General features: G+C 46.4%; 4 protein-coding genes across 4 annotated transcripts; 2 read left to right on the top strand and 2 right to left on the bottom strand.

Moving 5' to 3' along the window:
• Positions 1–393: 393 nt before the first annotated feature.
• On the top strand, positions 394–3,547 carry PGRI_026730 (ATP-binding protein; the record flags this gene model as incomplete). Its single annotated transcript, XM_040790386.1, has 7 exons — positions 394–539; positions 592–957; positions 1,008–1,249; positions 1,305–1,645; positions 1,716–2,061; positions 2,380–2,718; positions 2,820–3,547. The coding sequence occupies 7 exons, from the start codon at positions 394–396 to the stop codon at positions 3,545–3,547; spliced, it is 2,508 nt and encodes an 835-aa protein (XP_040647339.1).
• Positions 3,548–4,291: 744 nt separating this feature from the next.
• Positions 4,292–5,290, bottom strand: PGRI_026720 (RTA1 domain-containing protein; the record flags this gene model as incomplete). The annotated part of the gene is made up of 3 exons (XM_040790385.1): positions 4,292–4,896; positions 4,952–5,044; positions 5,095–5,290. 3 exons carry the CDS (start codon positions 5,288–5,290, stop codon positions 4,292–4,294), a joined length of 894 nt encoding a protein of 297 aa, XP_040647338.1.
• A 2,224-nt stretch (positions 5,291–7,514) lies between these two features.
• PGRI_026710 (putative phosphoketolase) lies at positions 7,515–10,294 on the bottom strand (the record flags this gene model as incomplete). The annotated part of the gene is made up of 7 exons (XM_040790384.1): positions 7,515–7,591; positions 7,641–8,466; positions 8,521–9,451; positions 9,502–9,654; positions 9,707–9,941; positions 10,000–10,074; positions 10,132–10,294. 7 exons carry the CDS (start codon positions 10,292–10,294, stop codon positions 7,515–7,517), a joined length of 2,460 nt encoding a protein of 819 aa, XP_040647337.1.
• A 282-nt stretch (positions 10,295–10,576) lies between these two features.
• PGRI_026700 (uncharacterized protein) lies at positions 10,577–12,233 on the top strand (the record flags this gene model as incomplete). The annotated part of the gene is made up of 6 exons (XM_040790383.1): positions 10,577–10,953; positions 11,039–11,353; positions 11,400–11,483; positions 11,549–11,621; positions 11,696–12,073; positions 12,195–12,233. The coding sequence occupies 6 exons, from the start codon at positions 10,577–10,579 to the stop codon at positions 12,231–12,233; spliced, it is 1,266 nt and encodes a 421-aa protein (XP_040647336.1).
• Positions 12,234–18,586: the final 6,353 nt, after the last annotated feature.

Here is an 18,586-nt window from a genome sequence, read left to right as displayed (position 1 = left end):
TCTGATATCTAGTCTCTTTTATACCCCCCAAAGTCTCTCTTTCACTGACGCGTCATTCCCTGGAGGTGTGGCTTTGCGTGGATCCAGTCTAGAATTCTAGCACTACACTCCTTGAAACTTTGTGTTTTAAATTGATACAAGTCCTACACAGACTGGGCATCTGATTATCTTCGAGATATACATTCCTACTCTTCATTATCCACCTTTTACTGAAGGACTTGGCACCCCGGCGTACAAACGCCAAGAGGCTTAACCACGATGCTATGGAGCCGACTCGCACAACCTGCCAGGCTCATTGCCCGACAGGGCCTGCCAAGACCTTTCAGAATTAACAGCCGCGTTGTGATACATACCCCCAAGCGGTTTAATTCAGACCCCCGAGGCACTGGTCAAATGACCCCGGACCCCACCGATCAGAATGATTCGGATGAGGGCAAGAGCAAGGGACGCGATGGCGACTCCGACCCAAACCTCAAATCTGCAATCCTCAAGATGCTTGAGACTGCTGCAACCACAGCGGCATCAATTGCCATTCTAGGGTAAGTTTTACCTATTCAAGCCATACGTTACAGTGACTAATGTACTCCCAAGTGCCGCGGGATACGGTTATCATCAGTACTACAAGTACTTGATCTTGGAGAAGATAGACAATGCGTTCAACCCAGGTGATCCTGCTCTCGAGATCGCGGGTGTTGTTTCTGGAAAACACAAGTACCGCCACGAGGAGCACTGGGTCGTTCGCAACGAGCAACCCAAGATTGATGATATTGTAGCTGGGCGACAAGGTGGCCACTACTATCTAATGGTTGGTGAAAAGGGAACGGGCAAGACATCAATGCTTTTAGAGGCCATGCGCAAGATTAATGGTAACAGCTGTGCAATGTTCGAAGCGCATGCTGATCTCGAGATCTTCCGAATCCGACTGGGCAAAGCTTTGGACTACGAGTTCCATGAGGAGTAAGCTTATACCCTCAACATAGTGATGGCATAATTCTAACAATAACCAGCTATGTCGGAAGCCTTTTCAGCATCCGTGGACCACGAGACACCACGGCTCTCTTGGACATTGAGCGCGCCTTCAACAAGCTAGAGAAAGTGGCTCTCACCAGAAGGCGGGATGGCTCGACTCCTCTTATTTTGATCATCAACAGTACCCATTTACTCCGAGACGACCACGATGGACAGGATTTGCTTGAGATGATTCAGCAACGTGCCGAGCAATGGGCTGCGAGTGGCCTCGTCACAACTAGTAAGACTGACGAAAATCCATTCCTCTTGTCATAGCTGACTTTGTTGCTTTCAAGTTCTTAACAGCGATGACTACTGGGTATACGAGCGCTTGAAGCGTTATGCAACCCGCATGGAGGTCATTCCCGTGACAGACCTGCCTAAGGACAAGGCAATGCGTGCTTTGAAGAAATATCGCCAGCAGTTCCACAACGAAATACTTCCATCTACGATCCTTGAGCAAGTCTATGACAAGGTCGGTGGTCGGCTATCCTTCTTGAACCGCGTGGCCAAGTCTGCAGATATTATGAAGACCTGCGATGAGATCTGCCTGGCCGAAAAAACATGGTTCCTAAACAAGTGCTGGATCCTCGGAAAGGAGATGGATGATGATGTGATGGACCAGCAGAAGTATGCCGTAAGTATATACTATATCTCCCGGTTCTTGTTCCTTTCATTCGAGCTCGGCTAATATAAAAACAACATAGTCTGGCGCTGTGGTTCTGGCGAAAGCGCTGGTAGACCTTGAGAAAGAGATGGAATCAAACTATCACCACGAGCAAGGCCACATCTTGCCGCAGATTCCGCTCCATAAAGCGCGCGAGATCATGACCCGTGCTGACTTTATCCAATCTTACGATCACGAGAACATCTTCACAATTGATTCGCGAGCTATGGTGCGTGCTGATTCAGTACCCATGCAGCGTGCCTTCCAAGAAATCTGCGCCATAGAGAACTTCGACCAGCACCTAGACGGTACTATAGAGCGCATTGGAGACATTGAGAGTCTTGGCCGTACTCGCGAATTGACTATCAAAGATCTCTGGGACAATGGTAAGTATCGCGTCGTTGTACGGGACAACTACGGACGAGAGAGTGGAACAGTTGAATTTGCTGTGGCAGAACGTGAAGGTGAAAATGAAGATTAGTTTTGTGCATGTTATAGCTAAGTCTATAGATGAGAGCTCCTGTAATTTAAATGTACATATTATGTTGAAGACAATCGACTTGAATTTGCCTTGGAAAAAGCAATAGTGACATCATCGTATGCTCACCGCTAACCAAACATTCCAGCCGCCTTCTCTTTTTCTCTTCCAAGCTCCAACTGAAAGCAATTGCTAGTAATTTTTGGCTCTGAACTCTACACTAAAGCCACCTCGTTTTTCAAATTTGGAAGTTTCAAAATGCCAGACAAGACTGCCAGGAAGCGAACTGTGTCGTGGAGCGACAACACGCGACCCGCGCGTGAGCTTGCGAAGACAGCCACTGCCCAGACCTCCCGATTGGCGTCCATCCCCTCTCCAGCCCGCTTTATCCTTGTCGTCTTAAGCAGTCTCGCTGTGAGCTCCCTTTTGTTCACACTCACATCGACCTTCACGGTAGGCGATCTCGGGCCTATCAGCAAACACCTGGAAGAATGGTGGGAAGTGGGGGGCTTGATAGCATGGAGAGCTGTGGAGGTCGGATTAGCCTGGGTTCTAGGATTCGATGGTAAGTACCATTACCATACATATGACCCCTTGCATCCGGGACACGAGGTTCCTGCAGTTGTACAGACGATGTATAGATGCTGACATTGTGGTTGCGACCAGGCTGTGATGTGGCATCGTTCTTATTCCTGACCCACCTGCCAACATACTCTCTCTTGTCCTTTTTCTACGGCATCCGTCCGACTTCTGCACTGCTAGCTTATGGTGTCACAATTGTCTCGACGGCGCTTCCCTTCGTCCTCCTGCGCCGGCCCTCGTCCGTCCACAATCTTTCGCATATCCCTGCTGATGCAGTTGCCAACCGAAACATTCTACAAGACAAGACTACCACTGTCTTTACGACGCTTCTGGCAACCTCGATTTTCAGTGTTGTACTGTACGCCAGCTATGCGACTTGGCTTCCTAGCCAGCTGGTCGTTCACTTCGAGGGCCTCCCGGATATCAGCGCAGCGCATGCTGGTCCCGCTGGCTTGCCTATCCTCTTCCTGACGCTGATTCCTGCTGGTTGGGCCGCGCGCGACTTTTTGTTTGTCAGTTCTACTGGCTATTCAACTACTTCCGCTGGGTCTGCATGCTGCCAGGGTAGTGAATGTGTGTCTGCGACCATTTGCCGCAACACCTGGGGCAAATTGTCCCCCAAGACGAGAGTTTTGGTTTCTCGGTCCATTATCCTTGCGCTCGGAGTCCTGCTCAACACTGTTATTCAAGTGGCCGGCACAATCCGCGATGTCTCTATCGAAGGTTCTGCCGCTTGGGGAGCAGTTTGGGCATTTGCGACACTGGTCGTGGGAGCAACCTTTGGCTGGATCGAGGCCGTTGATGGTGTATGATGTTTATACGTTATAACGATAGCATGAAGATGTGTGCTCCGGGTTAATTTTCGTTTTAGCTGCACTGGGTGCGCGAGGGGCAGATGTGGTTTCCTTCATGCCCGGTATCCTCTTTCTTATAGCGCACCTGACTAATGTCTACGCCTTGCACTACTATGTACACTTTCTGCTGATCAGCTACGGTGCTATTGGTGTCAATTTCTTTCTTCGTTATCTAAAATTACAGAATTTTATACTTATCTATCCAACTGTCAAGTATTGGCTTTCCTTGAAGTGTCCATTATTCTTCTGTTCTTGTTTTAATATGATACCGGTACCTCAGAAAGTACTCTCAGGCCTATGGCAACATGAGAGTGAGGGCTAGGTTTATGTAAAAGGACACTAGTTCCAAGGTTGTCAGGATAGTTCCTGTTGGTCGGGCAAGTTGTATGGCTAACGTATAATCACAAAATTAAAGGTATACTTGTAAAAGTCCATTTCACAAAGGCCTATGCAGCCGACTGTTATGAATCTTCAAGGATATAAAGAATAGGTTCCCCCGCGCAACAGAGTTCAGTCATGTGTGCCTTACCACTATGAGAGGTATGATTCCTTCCATTTTATTATCCTCTTACCCTATCAAGGTTATCTATAGACCCGTGAGTTCCCTCTAATTCAAAGAACCCGTAGACAGTCTTGTATATTCATTTAGTGAAACTCTTCATATATAAAAAACATATAAACCAAGTACCAAGCACAACACAATCACCAGTTCGTAGGCGAACTCCCATAATCCGGTCTATCAACCGAAAGCGTCTCCATCTTATACCCATCCGACTTCCCACTCGGCAACATCCACCCAGGATGCAAAACATTAAAGATAGCAACAGAAACGACCATCATAGCCCCATCAAGCGCGATAAAATACGACTCATGCGTAATAAGATACCCATCCCATCCCTGCGACAACTCGATCGTACGATAAATAGAACGAATATAGATACAGACGATGGAAAGTATCATCGCGGCGAACAGGGGGATAACAGAGCCGGTCACGGACTGCAGGAGCCGCTTGCGCATAACCCGTCTGATGAAATCCGCCGCGCAGAAGACGAAGATTGTAATTGAAAAGAGCTGGAAGACGATACCAGCGACCATGATGTGCGTGCCGGTTGCTGTGTCGCCGCCGATTTTGTCGGCTTCGCCGGAGGCCATGCCGCCGCCGACGGCTTGGACGACGAGCGAGATTACGTCGCAGGTGCAGAAGATCCAGAGGTATAGTTTTGGTGATATGATTGAGGAGTCTGGGCCGAGGAGTTGGATGAAGCGGCCTAGGAGGACGTAGATTCCTGCTGTGAAGAAGGTTGGGGCTGGGGATGTTAATGGTTGGATATATAGATAAATAGGGCTAGGAAGACGACTTACCGATTATGAGGGTGGAGATTTGCATTAGGAAGGCGACACTATTGTATGGACATTTGGCTGACCAGGTACGGCCGGCCCAGCCGATTACTTCGACTGTTTGTTGTTAGTCTTGCGGGTTAGGGCTTGGGGTGTCACGGTCTTACCTAGACATCCGACACTAAACACGCTTGCCCACCATTGTCGTTTCCAGGCGAATTGGACTGTGTGGAGGATCATTGAAAGACCGAAGAGTACGCAGTAGGCAATGCCTGCTCCTAGCGAAGGGACATATCCATATGAAGTGTTGACGCCTTCGATATAGGCAGGGCAGCCGGTTTGTAGTTGTATCATGTCCGCCATGGCGAAGGGGAATGAATGACTTCAAGGAGCCACCAAGGAAATGAACGAGAAATGGAACAGCAGTGGATACGGAGTAGTTGGATGGATTGGAAGATGGACTGGGGTTCCACAAGCGACCAGAAAAGAGATTTATAGACGACCACCCCGTTTGTCTGAAATCTAACAAGATACCCGAAGAGGACCAAGAATCAGGCTTCCATTTTCAGGTAAGATGGAGTATAAATATGTTGTAAGAGTAAGCATGGCTGAGCATCTAGCCCCCACCATGGGAAAAACCTTCCCAGACCAGAGCCACGGTCTTTAATGCAGGTCTACTTCTATGTATCTAAAGGGAGTCTCAGACCCGCAGCGGAGCAACCAATCCGATGTTCAAGTGTGCCTCCAATGTCCAGTTTCAAGCATCCAGAGTCGGTTGATAAACGGGCCGACTCCGGTTGGTATAGAAAGGAAAGGCAGATGGTGAGAATCTACCATACAATTGGACAAGCAACTACCACAGGAGGGTTACCATTAACCTGTCAGATTGCATAGATGCATGCCTTATATGCCATATGGACAATTGGGTGGATCATGACATCAAAGTTGGGCCAAAGATATAAAAAAAATACGCCGAGATCTGATAGAGAATCGGTCCGAACTAGAACTTGCGGATACGTACTCGCAAGATCATCTATTTCGGGTTAGCGTGGATATCGCCAAGTTGACTTCAGCCCTGAGGCTTTCAATTTATCTCCGGTAAAAACCGTTGGTAGACCAAACGGGGGCTTGTTAAGGTCCCAATGAGTCACGGCAAACCGGCAATCAGGCACTAGATGGTTTCGGGGTTTGGGCGAATTCCGGCTTCCAACATGAATGTGTGTACTCCGTCGTCGGTGTTTCACTTCTGCGGCTCAGCCGAGAAAGAATGCAGATAGTATTCAATGGCACACCGCTTCAGTATAATAGACAATCTCATTCAGGTTACTGAAAATTAGCCCTGGCGATTTTGTGATCGGAAATATCGGATAGACATGATCGAGGTCCACGTTCTCGGATGACAGCGGATGGAAAAAATTACAAAAGAGGATCCACATGTTCCTGCTTATTCGACAAATATGAAGTTATCTCGTACTGGTTCAAAGTACGATTGAAATGTCCGTACTCGGACATAGACAAACAGAAGAGCAAGAGAAAGCAGATAGAACTTTGAACACATTTGCATCTCTATAACGTTTACACTTGCGGGATTGTCGATCTTCAGTCGCAAAATAGTGGAGATCCAGTCGAATCCATTAACCCCAAACACAAAAACAGTCCAACTCGACACGGCCAAATAACGATCCAATCGAGACGGATTTCAATCGTCCAGTCTATTATCCAACAGAAACAAGGAGATCGGGGCCTTTCAGCTATGATGACAAACCAAAAAGAGATTAAGCCTCGTCTTGGCAGGTCAGTTACCAACATTGTGGAGGCATTCTAGACAAACGCACCGGGGCGAGGCCCTGTAAGAAGCCACTCAAACACACGTCACACATCTGGAACGAGATGTTTCGTGGCGGAGTCGGGGCGCAATCGCAGGTATATTAGAAAGTGGGGGCGTTTATAGATAAGCGGCTCTCTGTGAGAGATGAAACCTTCGCCTTCGTATTCTAAGCGATAAAAATTGCTGCCTACATCTATATATACATTCCTCACCCAGATGCAGTACTTTTTCTACTTCTTAGATACCCAAGTCCTTACAGCATACCATATAGACATAACATTAGACAAATGTTACAGTCCAGGCAGCTTCCGACCTTGACAACGTGCCCGCTTACTCCGTACACTATTCCGAATTCAGACATTTGCTACGTGGTGTGATGGCTTACGCTGGAATCGGGGGAGTGCGGTTATAGACTGTGACGAGGGTTAATTCTGGTGCATGGTGGATCTAATCTCACCGTGAAGCATCCAAAGCGGCTATTCTTCATCTTGGCACTCACTTACTTTGGAACTCGGCCATGCTTACTCGTTCGATCTGGACATCTGTTGATTCGTGTGAATGCTCTTACCCCTGGGTGTGGGAGGCCTGAAATGATCAGCCCGGCATATGGGCGACAACCCTTGAACTTAATATGATGAACCAGCTGCCAACTCAATGGATTGTGGATGAACAGAAGAAAAAAAGGAAAGAGGAAACGGATTCGATTTCTTGCTAACATATCATAAATGATCTAGGATGACTGGAATTGCTTGAATAAAATTATTCAGTATTCCAGAATCGCTCGGTCGGTTTCTGAAAGTTATGGAATTGAGGTGTGTCATAGATACCCTCAGGATCTAATGAAAGTCAGCATTATGCAAATTGCAAATAGGATGGGATCCTCACCATTGTGATTTTCCATAATATACTTCCTCGTGTTGACGATACTCGCTTCAAGCTGAGCATTCAGCTCCTGCTGGTAAACCCGAACTTTCTCGTTTGCCTTGGCAGCACTATGAAGAGCCCTCTGAGCGACATGGAAACGCGAGACACGGTTTACAAGCATCATATCGAAAGGCGTGGTAGTGCTACCCTCTTCAATATAACCCGCGACAGAGATACGCTCAAGACGCGGACGTCCAAAGAGCAAGCCCTGCAACTCGGTTGGGTAACCGTGGTAATTGAAGTGGATTGGCTTATCGGCAGTGAAGAGGTCATCGAATGCCTCAGTTGACAGGGCATGCGGATGTGAACCCTCGTTCTCGAGAATCATCAAGTCCGTCACGTTAATGACGCAAACACGTAGCTCTGGTATGAGCTTACGCAGTAGCGCTGCTGCCGCAATCACTTCGAACATCAGTTCAACGCCAATACCAACCAGCACGACATCCGGGTTAGCTCCCTCGTCGGTGCTACAGAACTTCCAGATCGATGCTCCTGCGCGACAATGGCTCTCGGCCTCTTTGGGAGTCAGGTACACTGGAGTCGGTTGTTTTGAGCCCACCATCAGGTTGATGTAGTTCTTTGATTTCACACAGTGGTGAAGGGTTGTCAGGAAAGTGTTCGCATCTGGTGGCAAGTATACGCGAGCTGCGGTTGGCTTCAGTTTTAGTACAGAGCCGATGAAGGATGGGTTCTGGTGAGAGAAGCCGTTATGTTCCTGGCGCGTCCAGGTGCTGGATTCGATGTAGTTGATACTACTGACTCCGGAGTGCCACTTTGTTTCCAGTGCCTATACAGAGCATTTGGTGAGCAATTGATATTAGCAAGGGAAAAGGAAACTGACCATCTTGATGAACTTGGCATACTGCACCATCATCGTATGAATGATACCGAGGAAGCTCTCATAGGATGGGAAAATACCAATGCGGCCGGTCAAGGTATAACCCTGCATAAATCCTTGACACATATGTTCGCTAAGGACTTCAATTACACGACCACCACGGGCATTGGCGAACTGGTCCCATTGGAAATTGCGGTTCGTGCCTTCAAATACCGCATCGAGTTTGTTGCTTTCCAGCTCGTCTGGTGAGAACAGTCGTACGCCACTCGGGTTGTCCTTGAATATCTGATTGATGTAGGTGCCAATCAATTTCATCGCGCTTTCGTTAGAGCCTTTCTGCGCGCAGAAGGGCTTCCAATCTGGCAACTTCGGTGGTGTATAACTGTTGTAAACTTCAATGCGCTGACCAAGCTTCTTTTTGTCTTCTGTAGGAATCACAGACTTGATCTCGTCAATTACATCACCGTCCGAAGTGAACAGCTCTTCTGGCTTATAACTAGAAAGCCACTTCTGCAGCAGATCCAGTTGGTCCTTGTCGGTCTTTGCTTTTGGCAAAGGCACCTGGTGCGAATGGTACGAGCCCTCGATAAACTTGCCATGGAGCTCCGTGGGCCCAGACCAACCCTTAGGAGTGCGCAGAATCAGCATCGGCCACCTCGGCTTCGTAATCGGCTCTCCAGAACGGGCAGCCTTCTGGATCTTATGAATCTCTTTGATGGCCCAGACCATAGAGAAGTGCAAATCTCCGTCAATATCACCGAGATCCTCCACAAAGCGGACCTGATACCCGTACCCGCTGAAGAGAGACAGAAGCTCTTTGCGGTCCATGCACCCAAAGATAGTGCGCTCGCTGATCTTAAATCCATTCAAATGCAGAATTGGCAGAACTGCACCGGACTCCTTTGGATCAAGATACTTGATTGCATGCCAGGACCTGCTCACTATTAGCGTTGTACAGTGCAAAGGGGAAAAGAATCGACGAACGTAGCAGTGGGACCGCTTTCAGCCTCTCCATCACCCACGATACAAGGAACTATCAGATTGGGATTGTCCATGACAGCGCCAAAGGACACTGCTAGAGCGTATCCCAGTTCGCCGCCTTCATGAATAGCACCGGGAGTCTCGGCGTTGATGTGGCTGCGCATAAAATGTTAATAAGGAAAACGAAATGACAGGACAGGGAACTGACCTAGGAAAGCCGGCTGTTGTGCTGAAGGTCGAAATCAAATTGTGCAGGCCTTTGCCGTCTCGCGCATACTGGGGATAAAATCTCTCCAGCGAGCTCTCTAGCCATAATGCAGCTAATATAGCCGGTGCGCCATGCCCTGGGCCGACAACGTACAACATGTCCAGATTCATTGTCCGTATCAGATAGTTCAAATGAGAGTAGACCAGAATTAGGCCCGGACATGTTCCCCAGTGACCTGAGGGTATGACATCAGTCACAATGATCGAGTTGAATACTTCGGGAAGGCCACTCACCAAGTAGTCGAGGCTTAACGTGATTGAATGTGAGATCTGATTTTAACAAAGTATTTTCTTGCAGAAATATCATGGCTAGCATTAAGTTAGCCGCGCCGTTTGAAAATATATATGGTACAAAGCAGAGCTCACCTGCCGCAATGTAACAAGCCGCTCGGCGGAACTTGAGCAAAGCATCGCAAGCCTTTTCATCTAGTTTTTCATGATCCAGCTCTACGCTCAATTGTTCGAGATAGTCTGGCAGATGCGATGGTAGCGGTTTGGGATTCGGCTCGGTGATGACTTCTCCAGGCATGATGAAATTGATATTGTAGGTTCTTTGGATTGGTAGGAGCAAAAAAACATTAAAGAGTTCTAAGGTACAAGAAAGATACAAAGAGAGTGAAAGTCAAAAGAGAGAAGGTAAATAAATATCAAACAACTGGATGTCCTTGTTCTCCGTGGCGACGTCACTCCGCATTCTGACATCACCACGACTGCAACTACGACGGAATAAGTTACTTTCAATTCAGCTTTTAAAGTCCATTCTGATCTTCAAACTGATGCATTTTACTCAATTCACTATAAAAGCCTGAAAATGCCTAAATCCATCCTCGCCGTTAACGCGGGTTCTTCCTCCGTCAAAATCACCTTCTATACCTTCGAGAACCCACCAAGACCAATCGCAGACGCTGCGATCTCTGGAATTACCGCCCCACCACCTCAACTCAAGTACCAAAACGGAGGAAAAAAGCACAAAGAAGAAGTCAAAGAAAAGCTCAGCACCCCACAAGATGCATTCAAGTTCCTCTTGCAACGCTGTTTCAGCGACCCAGAGCTTTCCGAGGTTGCTAGCGTCGACGATGTAGAGTACATATGCCACCGAGTCGTCCACGGAGGAGACTACCGCGAAGCAGTCGAAATCAATGACGAGACATTAGGCCGATTGAAGGGATTGGAAGATCTTGCACCTCTGTAAGCTCACCTATTTTGAGTCTTTACATTCCCGGGATGATATACCTGGGTCGACCATACATGATATCACGCTAACCGCCAACAGCCACAATTTCTCCGCCCTGGAGATAGTCCGCCTGTGCAAGGTGGAGCTCCCCAACGTTAGAAGCATCACCTACTTCGACTCTGCTTTCCACCAGACAATTCCCGAAGCCGTACGCACATACCCAATTAACCAGGAAATAGCCAAGGCCAATGGTCTGCGCAAGTATGGGTTCCACGGGATCAGCTACTCGTTTATCCTGCGGTCTGTAGCACAGTTTCTGAACAAACCGACTGAGAAGACGAACCTCATCATTATGCATGTCGGGAGCGGGGCTTCGATATGTGCGATCAAGGACGGGAAGTCTATGGATACATCGTGAGTCATGCGATGCAGTTTATACTGAGTCTACATATATCTCCAGTCAAGCTAATGTTGCGAGTAGGATGGGCCTCACTCCTTTGGCAGGATTACCTGGCGCAACGCGTAGTGGAAGCATTGATCCATCGTGAGTTGGAATCCGCGAACTTTCCCAACAATATAGCTATGGAGAACTGATACTTGGTGATTCAGATTGGTCTTCCACTATACCAACGAAGCAGGCAAACTAAGCCCGGCCAGCACGACAGAAATGCACATTAGCACGGTATGATGTCTAATGCAGAGAATCAATACCGGAATGACTACGAGAAAGTACTAATTAAATCTTATACCCTCTAGGCGGAGGATATCCTCAATAAACAATCGGGCTGGAAAGCCCTCACAGGAACAACCGACTTCGCAGAGATCGCGGTGGAGAACCCACCAAGCAAAGCACATAAACTTGCTTTCGACATTTTTGTCGACCGCATCCTGGGCTACATCGGCAGCTACTACGTTAAACTGAACGGTGAAGTAGACGGTGTAGTCTTCTCCGGCGGGATTGGTGAGAAGAGTGCCCTGCTGAGACGAACATTGATCGAGAAATGCCAGTGTCTAGGTTTGGCAATCGATGATGCAGCTAATGACAAGGGGCCTGGGGATGAGGAGACGGTCAAGGATATCTCCAAGGGCACCGGCAAGGGGCCCCGAGTTCTAGTCTGCCAAACCAATGAACAGGTATGTTGTCTCAAATATTGAGGGTTATTGACCGTAGCCTTGACCTCTCGTGGAGGTATAGGTCCAGGCTATAGGTTATTTTTGTATACATTGATTTACTGACTTTTGATTTCACTTGCAGTTCGAAATGGCATATCACTGTGCATGCTCGCGGTGCTGATTTCTCATGAGCGGTGTCGACTTCATTTTTTTTTCTTTTACTATTATGACAATAGTACTATGTACCTACCTCGTACCTTGGTGGTCAATGGAGGAGGTTGGGGAGCTGAACATAGTTGAGTTACGATAGATAATATTGATGAATGTCTACGGAGTACTCCGTCAGTCTTTACATTGTACACCTGTAAACATTCCAAATAATGCCCAAATTAAAAAAAGGATCACAAGATGTCGCCTCGTCCTTTTGACACTTGCCACTGGGGAAGAGGGTTATGTGGCTGGGTTGACAGGTAGTCTCCGAGTCAGCTCTCAGCCCTGGATTGCCGGACCCGGCGATTGGGAATTGGGATATCCCAGGGACTCGGTCATATTCTGCGCCTCACTGCAATGCATCTATGTCAATGCATCATTTATCATTCCTGGGTGGGTTCCGCCACAGTACTCCATAGGCAGGGGGGAACAGGCCTGGGGCATTCCCTGCATACCAATGCCAGCTTGGGTTACTTTGTTGTGGATCGTGTACCCCATATTCCGTACAATTGAAAAAAATAAATAAATATAATAAAGATGAAATGTAACATGCAAAGTGAATGTGACACATCCTGGTTGTCGGATTCGATAGCTTCGGGGGGAAGGCTGTTCCCCGGTCCCCAGGGTTAGTTTGAATATATGCAAGACACGGAAAAATGGACGCGATCGAAGATGATCGTCTCAAGATCGAAGTCTCAATTGTGGTTCTGGTGGTTCTGGTGATTCTGGTGGTGTTGATCTGCGGGTTAGTGGCAACAAGTACATTGCAATTAGCGAAGTCAATATACCGAATTAGGAGCTGTTTCATCCTAATTCGACTATCAATCTTTAGATTATCGTGGGGATCAGACATCAAGTGATGGCGTCAAGGGCCGAGGTCGTAATGATCGACGCTGCAGAATGAGGATGTACTTTTGTTTTCTCAGCGAGTCATACAGCGTACAGTGTAGTCCACGGAGTACATGTTTGCATATCCGCATGTACAAAGTGCAGAGATTGTGCAGTTGGTATGTACGATGTACTCTACATGATTTCCTGTGCAGTCTCCATCTCGGGGAACAAAACCCGTTCACGCGCTAAGTGGTTGCGGATCCGGCCGACGAAAAGCCGACCCATCTCGACGTGGGTCATCCTCGATTTTGTATTTGTATGGTTCGATCAGTCACATCTTGGTGCGTCATGTCGTGACAACTAAAATAGGTACCCGAAGTCAGGGGTTGACCCAGGAAAAAAAAAGAAAGGAGACGATCGACCCGGCACAATGGTGCTGGAGCCGTGGAGCTGTCGGGGATCGTCAGTTTTGGTGGTTTTCTGCGAGTTAATCAGGTTGCCGGGTCAAGATGTGGATTTTGGGCCTGTCACTCAGAACCCGGAGTCTAGAGAGGTCGAAAAGGTCAGTCCACTTTTGTTCCACCTTTGTTTAGCTGTGAGCTGCCGTCATGTCTAGGAAATCTGGAACTTGAACTTAGAAGAAGAAGCTAAGAATTGAGGCGGCTGAAAAGGAGTTTGGTTCGGGACGGGAAAGCGGTTCCAATTACAACTGATTTGACTCTAAATTGGGTTATCTTTTTCTTCGATGCCTTCTATTCAAGCTCATTTGACTCCAAACGGCCGTGGCTGGCGGAATACGGCCGGAATACCTACTGTGGACACCAAAGTATAAACCCATTGCAATCACTATGGAGTCGTGCTTCCAGAATTTTCCATCTATGGGGCCTTCTTTTGAGGGAATCGGAAAAATGGACTAAGATCGCCCGGGTTCGCATCCGCGGAGTCTTAGTGCGCCCCCTGTTCCTTGTGATAGTTAGATTAAGAGATGAATCAGTGGACCGAGAAAGAAAAAGAAAAGGTCGCCGATATCTCAATTTTAGGAGCGTTGACACATCCACATCGCCTGTCAGAACAAAGAGAGCGGCTTGGGCTCGATCCTTCCGGACCAGGTACCCCCTGCTTCATATCGATGCGCTGCAAGGCAAATCACAAAGTCAATGCGGATGGTGATCCGCGACCGTTTAATTTTTTTTATTATTCGCGCCACAATCAAGGTACGGGTAGTTGCGATTTTCTAGATTTACACAAAGGAATAGATTGTATTAGGGGAAGAACCTTGAATATCAAAAAAAGGAAAAATAGGGTGAAACGATCCATGGATACAGTCTCGGGAAGACTAAGACGTTCCGGAAACGATGGAAGCCGGTTCATGCAATCGCATAACCTTGTTTTTCGAGCTAATGCAGGCTGGACTTTGTCTCGGGTCTCTAGAATATCTACTATCTTGGATTAGGTAGGATTCCCAACAAGGAAAAAGGGGAAGAAAGAAAGCTATTAAGGTTGACTATGGGATAGAATGGAGCAATGGATGGATTTGATGGAGACTGGAGATTGAAATGGAGACCTTCTTGTTTTTCTCCCGTTTCTAGCGCCATTCTAGCTGTAATCGAAACGGGTTTTCGTACAATGACAGGGTTCCACTATAGGAAGCTCGTTTTAAAAATTTCCCTTTTAACATTTTCAGATCGGGATATTAAAACTTATTAAGGTATTGCTTGTGACTTCTTTTTTAAGAAGGTTGATCCACAGATGATCAAGTATGGTTTCCCCTATTTTGAATTGAACATGTGAAAATGTACATCTAAGAGTCTGAAAGAAAAAGATGTGAGAGAATGTCTTGTTTTAATTATGAGAGTGTAACAGAATAAGCCACAGTGCTAGGATGTAGGATGTAGAGATATCTAATCTACGGAGTAGTTATGTTGGGAATCTTTGAATCTCTCAACGGTAGGCTGCAATCTATGGAATATGTACGGTAGATCTTCCAGCCCCCGATTTCCACGAGGCAAGACCCAGATATGGTGCCGATGGGAAGATGAATTTCCTCCTTTTAGCCTGGAGTGGACACGGGGGCTGAAACACGCCTAGTCTAGGAAGTTCGTAACGTCACAAAAATGGTATACCAGATTATGGCTGTTAAAGATGTATTGGCTCCAGTGTGGCAAAAATATGAAAGCTGACGCAGATTACCCTTATAATTACCGGTACCTTGTTAGAGTCCGGATTATGGGGGTGGGGCCCTTTAGAATGTTTCCAGATGTTGTGTTATGTACTTAGGGCGTATGTTGTATAGGTTCTTGTATACTTTGACCCAAGTCCTCGGGTAAAAAAAAGGAAAGGCTAGAAGGTGAAAAGAATGTTCATACGTAACCGAGACGGGATTTCACTTTTTTTGGGCTCCGTAAGTCTCCTTTCGTTTAGCGTATCTCCACCCCCTATGATGGAGACATCGTACTCCGTAAAGATAAATACACATCTTTTTTTTTTCTTACCCTGATCGGCGAGAGAATCATGAGACAAAGACAAAAAAAAATTACGATATGTTGAATGGGCTTCTGATCTGTCTTGTGTTTCTAAGTACTCCGTCCAGCGTAAGCGAACGGGGATTGATTCAAAGGCTTCCGAAACTAGGAAGTTTGCGACTGGTCTTAATAGGTGAGTATTGCACGGGAGACCGCGTGAAAGGCCAGATGACCTTAGCCGAAATACCTTAGAAAGTTGTACTCCGTATGGTTTAAAGGATTTACCTACGGGATTTGCCTAGGCATCTAGCATAGCCCTTAGTTATTAGCGCTGTTGCTTCTTTCTAATACTATAAGAAACTATCACACCCGATGGATCCCGACCACGCGAGAAAAAAGATTAAAAAGAATTAAAAAAAAGTTCGGAGGGATCCGTTTTTCGTTCCTGCGGCTGTTTTTCCCTTTTCTTTTCTCCACTTATGCATCAAGCTGCCCGGAGATTTGGTTCCTAGCTTCATAGTGGAGAGCTTCCCTAGTTGATACATAAAGGACTTTTGGACACAGTGAAGACAAGATGTATCTCAGATATGATTGTGATGAATCAGAGGGTACCTTTTTCATCTTTATTTTGCTTTTTTTTTCCTCTTCTCCAAATGATGTATTTAAAATCTATTACCCAAATAGGTAAGCTTATAGATTAGAAACGTTGGAGAAGAAAGGGGGGAACATTCGCGTTCCTGTTCCCCGGGACAGGGGACGGGAGAGCCGCTGTACTAAACAAAGGAAATAAAATATATACTATGATTTTTTTTATGATTTTTTATGATTTTGGTATTTTTATTTAAATTATATTTGAATTTCTAATTTGATTTATTTAGATTTTTTATTATTGGTTTTTATAAAAAAAGGATAAATTTAAATTCTCAATAACAAAAAACCGTCTATATCAACGCAAAATCCCCCCTTCTTGTTTCCTTTGAACATACCTGATAACCATCTTCTCTCCCCTACCTCCTTTCCTCTCCCTTCTCCCTTGCGATACGTCGATTTCAACTTTGTCCGGATCGACCGGAGCCAGTTCCGGACTCCTTTGCTCCCTTGCCGTCTAAAAACTTCATATCCCTTCTGCCCGTTTTCTTGGTTCGGATCGCGATTTTTTATGGATTCGCTGCAGCCACCCTCGCGCATATCATTTTAAGAGAATTTTGTTTCCTTGATTTATTCCCGATCTCTTAATAAAAAGCAACGAGCTTCGACCTGTGCTTTTTACTATTCTTATTTATTGGGCCCATTTCGTCACATTCCTACCTTACGATCCTGTTGGATCCCGCCTGGTTATTCTTCAAAAGGACCACCTTTTCCGATCCAGACTGCATTTGCATCTATCGCCTGCACCGCCGGTTTTTGTCTAGGCCTTCTTTCTTTTTTTAAATTCAAAAAAAAAGAAATTTGATTTTTTTCACACGGGGGGTTGGATTGGAACTTCGTTTGCTTTCCCCAAGGAAATATCTATATAAGATCCTGGCGTCGACGTCGTATTTACTTGGTAAGTCTCCTACCATCTCATTCCTCACCCTGCAGTTGGCGCATTCAAGAAATCGCCTATTTATATCAAATTCAATCCTACTTTCAGCATCTAATCATGACTACCTCTGCAGACCTTAATATGATCCTTCGGGATCAATCTGCTTTCAACATGGGAAGAGGCGCTTACGACACAACTGGGGTGAAGAAGCCCGGTGTTCCTCCACCACCACCGAAATAAATTTGGAAAACCTCGTCATACTCAACATTGCTTTCTACACCACTCGGTCATGTTTTGGATGGTCTGGCGCCCAACAGCTGGAGTTCTTTTTTTTTTTGACGCATATGCGTTTTGGAGTTTTACTTGATTTTGGTAAGACACACTCCGAATACACCTTTTGGGCATCAAAACTAACCGAATTCTTAGATATCTGTAACACTATTCTTTGTCCCAGTCTCGGGGCCATACATCTTTTCTTGCCTATTGGCATCGCGCGACATTATACCCTTTTTAATTTGGCTCGACTTTGCATTTTCTTTTCGGATACCAAGCGTTGACACTTTTTCTATTCGACTTTTTGATCTCTCGTCTTCGCACATGCGCCTTATCCTTTTATTTTTTTTTTCGGGCCTCGAACCTTATCCCGCCTCACGTTCTTCTCTCTGATACGACTCGATACCACGGTCCCTCTCAAAAAGTGCCTTTTGCTTTTCTTTTGTTTACCGGCGTTTTGGTATAGACGGGACGGAATATTTGAATGGGCTGATACCAAAACCTAGAGCCTCTCGACCTCACGGTCAATAGCATGCTTTGTTTTTTTCTCTTGTTTTACTGGGCTTTTGTATGAGTATTTGTGCCTTTTACATTTTTGACGTTGATGCCTGTATTATATTTTGCGCAACCATAATTGTCAGCGCCAATGGATTTTTACTACATTCTCCAACCAGCTAGTCTAGACCACCATGGCTTTACTTTTATAGATTCTGTAACCTCCGATTTACAAGCTACTCTCATGTTGTACTCCGCTTGTACCTGACCGCGGTTGCGCTAACATCGGGCAGATTTGCTTACCGACTGATGCCGAGACAGGAACGACAGCCCGGATGTTGATACGGGCCTGGTTGATGCATCGGCAGATATCTCCCGAGCCTGACCAGGGTCTTTTCTAACTGGCACCCGACATCATCGTGCAGGCCAGTTGGGCACTAGCCTAATATGTGACAGCTGTCAAGGTGTCAGGAACATATTTGTCTCGTGTTGGCCTACCTTTTACCAAGTCATAGTACGTGTCTTCGGGTTCACCGTTTCCAAAGATTCATATCCCGACAGTCATGTCATCTGCATGCCATCATTGCAGTCCAATGATGTGAGATCAATAAGGCGGGAGATGATCAGCATCGAATTTACTAAATTAGCTCTTATGTCAGTCTCTTTAAATAGACACGAGAGTAAAATCAAGCCTCGATGGGAGTATAGAGCAAAGCACATGTAAGCATACTAAGTATG

The sequence above is a fragment of the Penicillium griseofulvum genome, assembly GCF_001561935.1.
Source record: "Penicillium griseofulvum strain PG3 chromosome Unknown contig_80, whole genome shotgun sequence".
NCBI lineage: Eukaryota > Fungi > Ascomycota > Eurotiomycetes > Eurotiales > Aspergillaceae > Penicillium > Penicillium griseofulvum.
The sequence above is the reverse complement of the archived record's forward strand: the minus strand, read 5'-3'. Positions and strand labels throughout refer to the sequence as shown.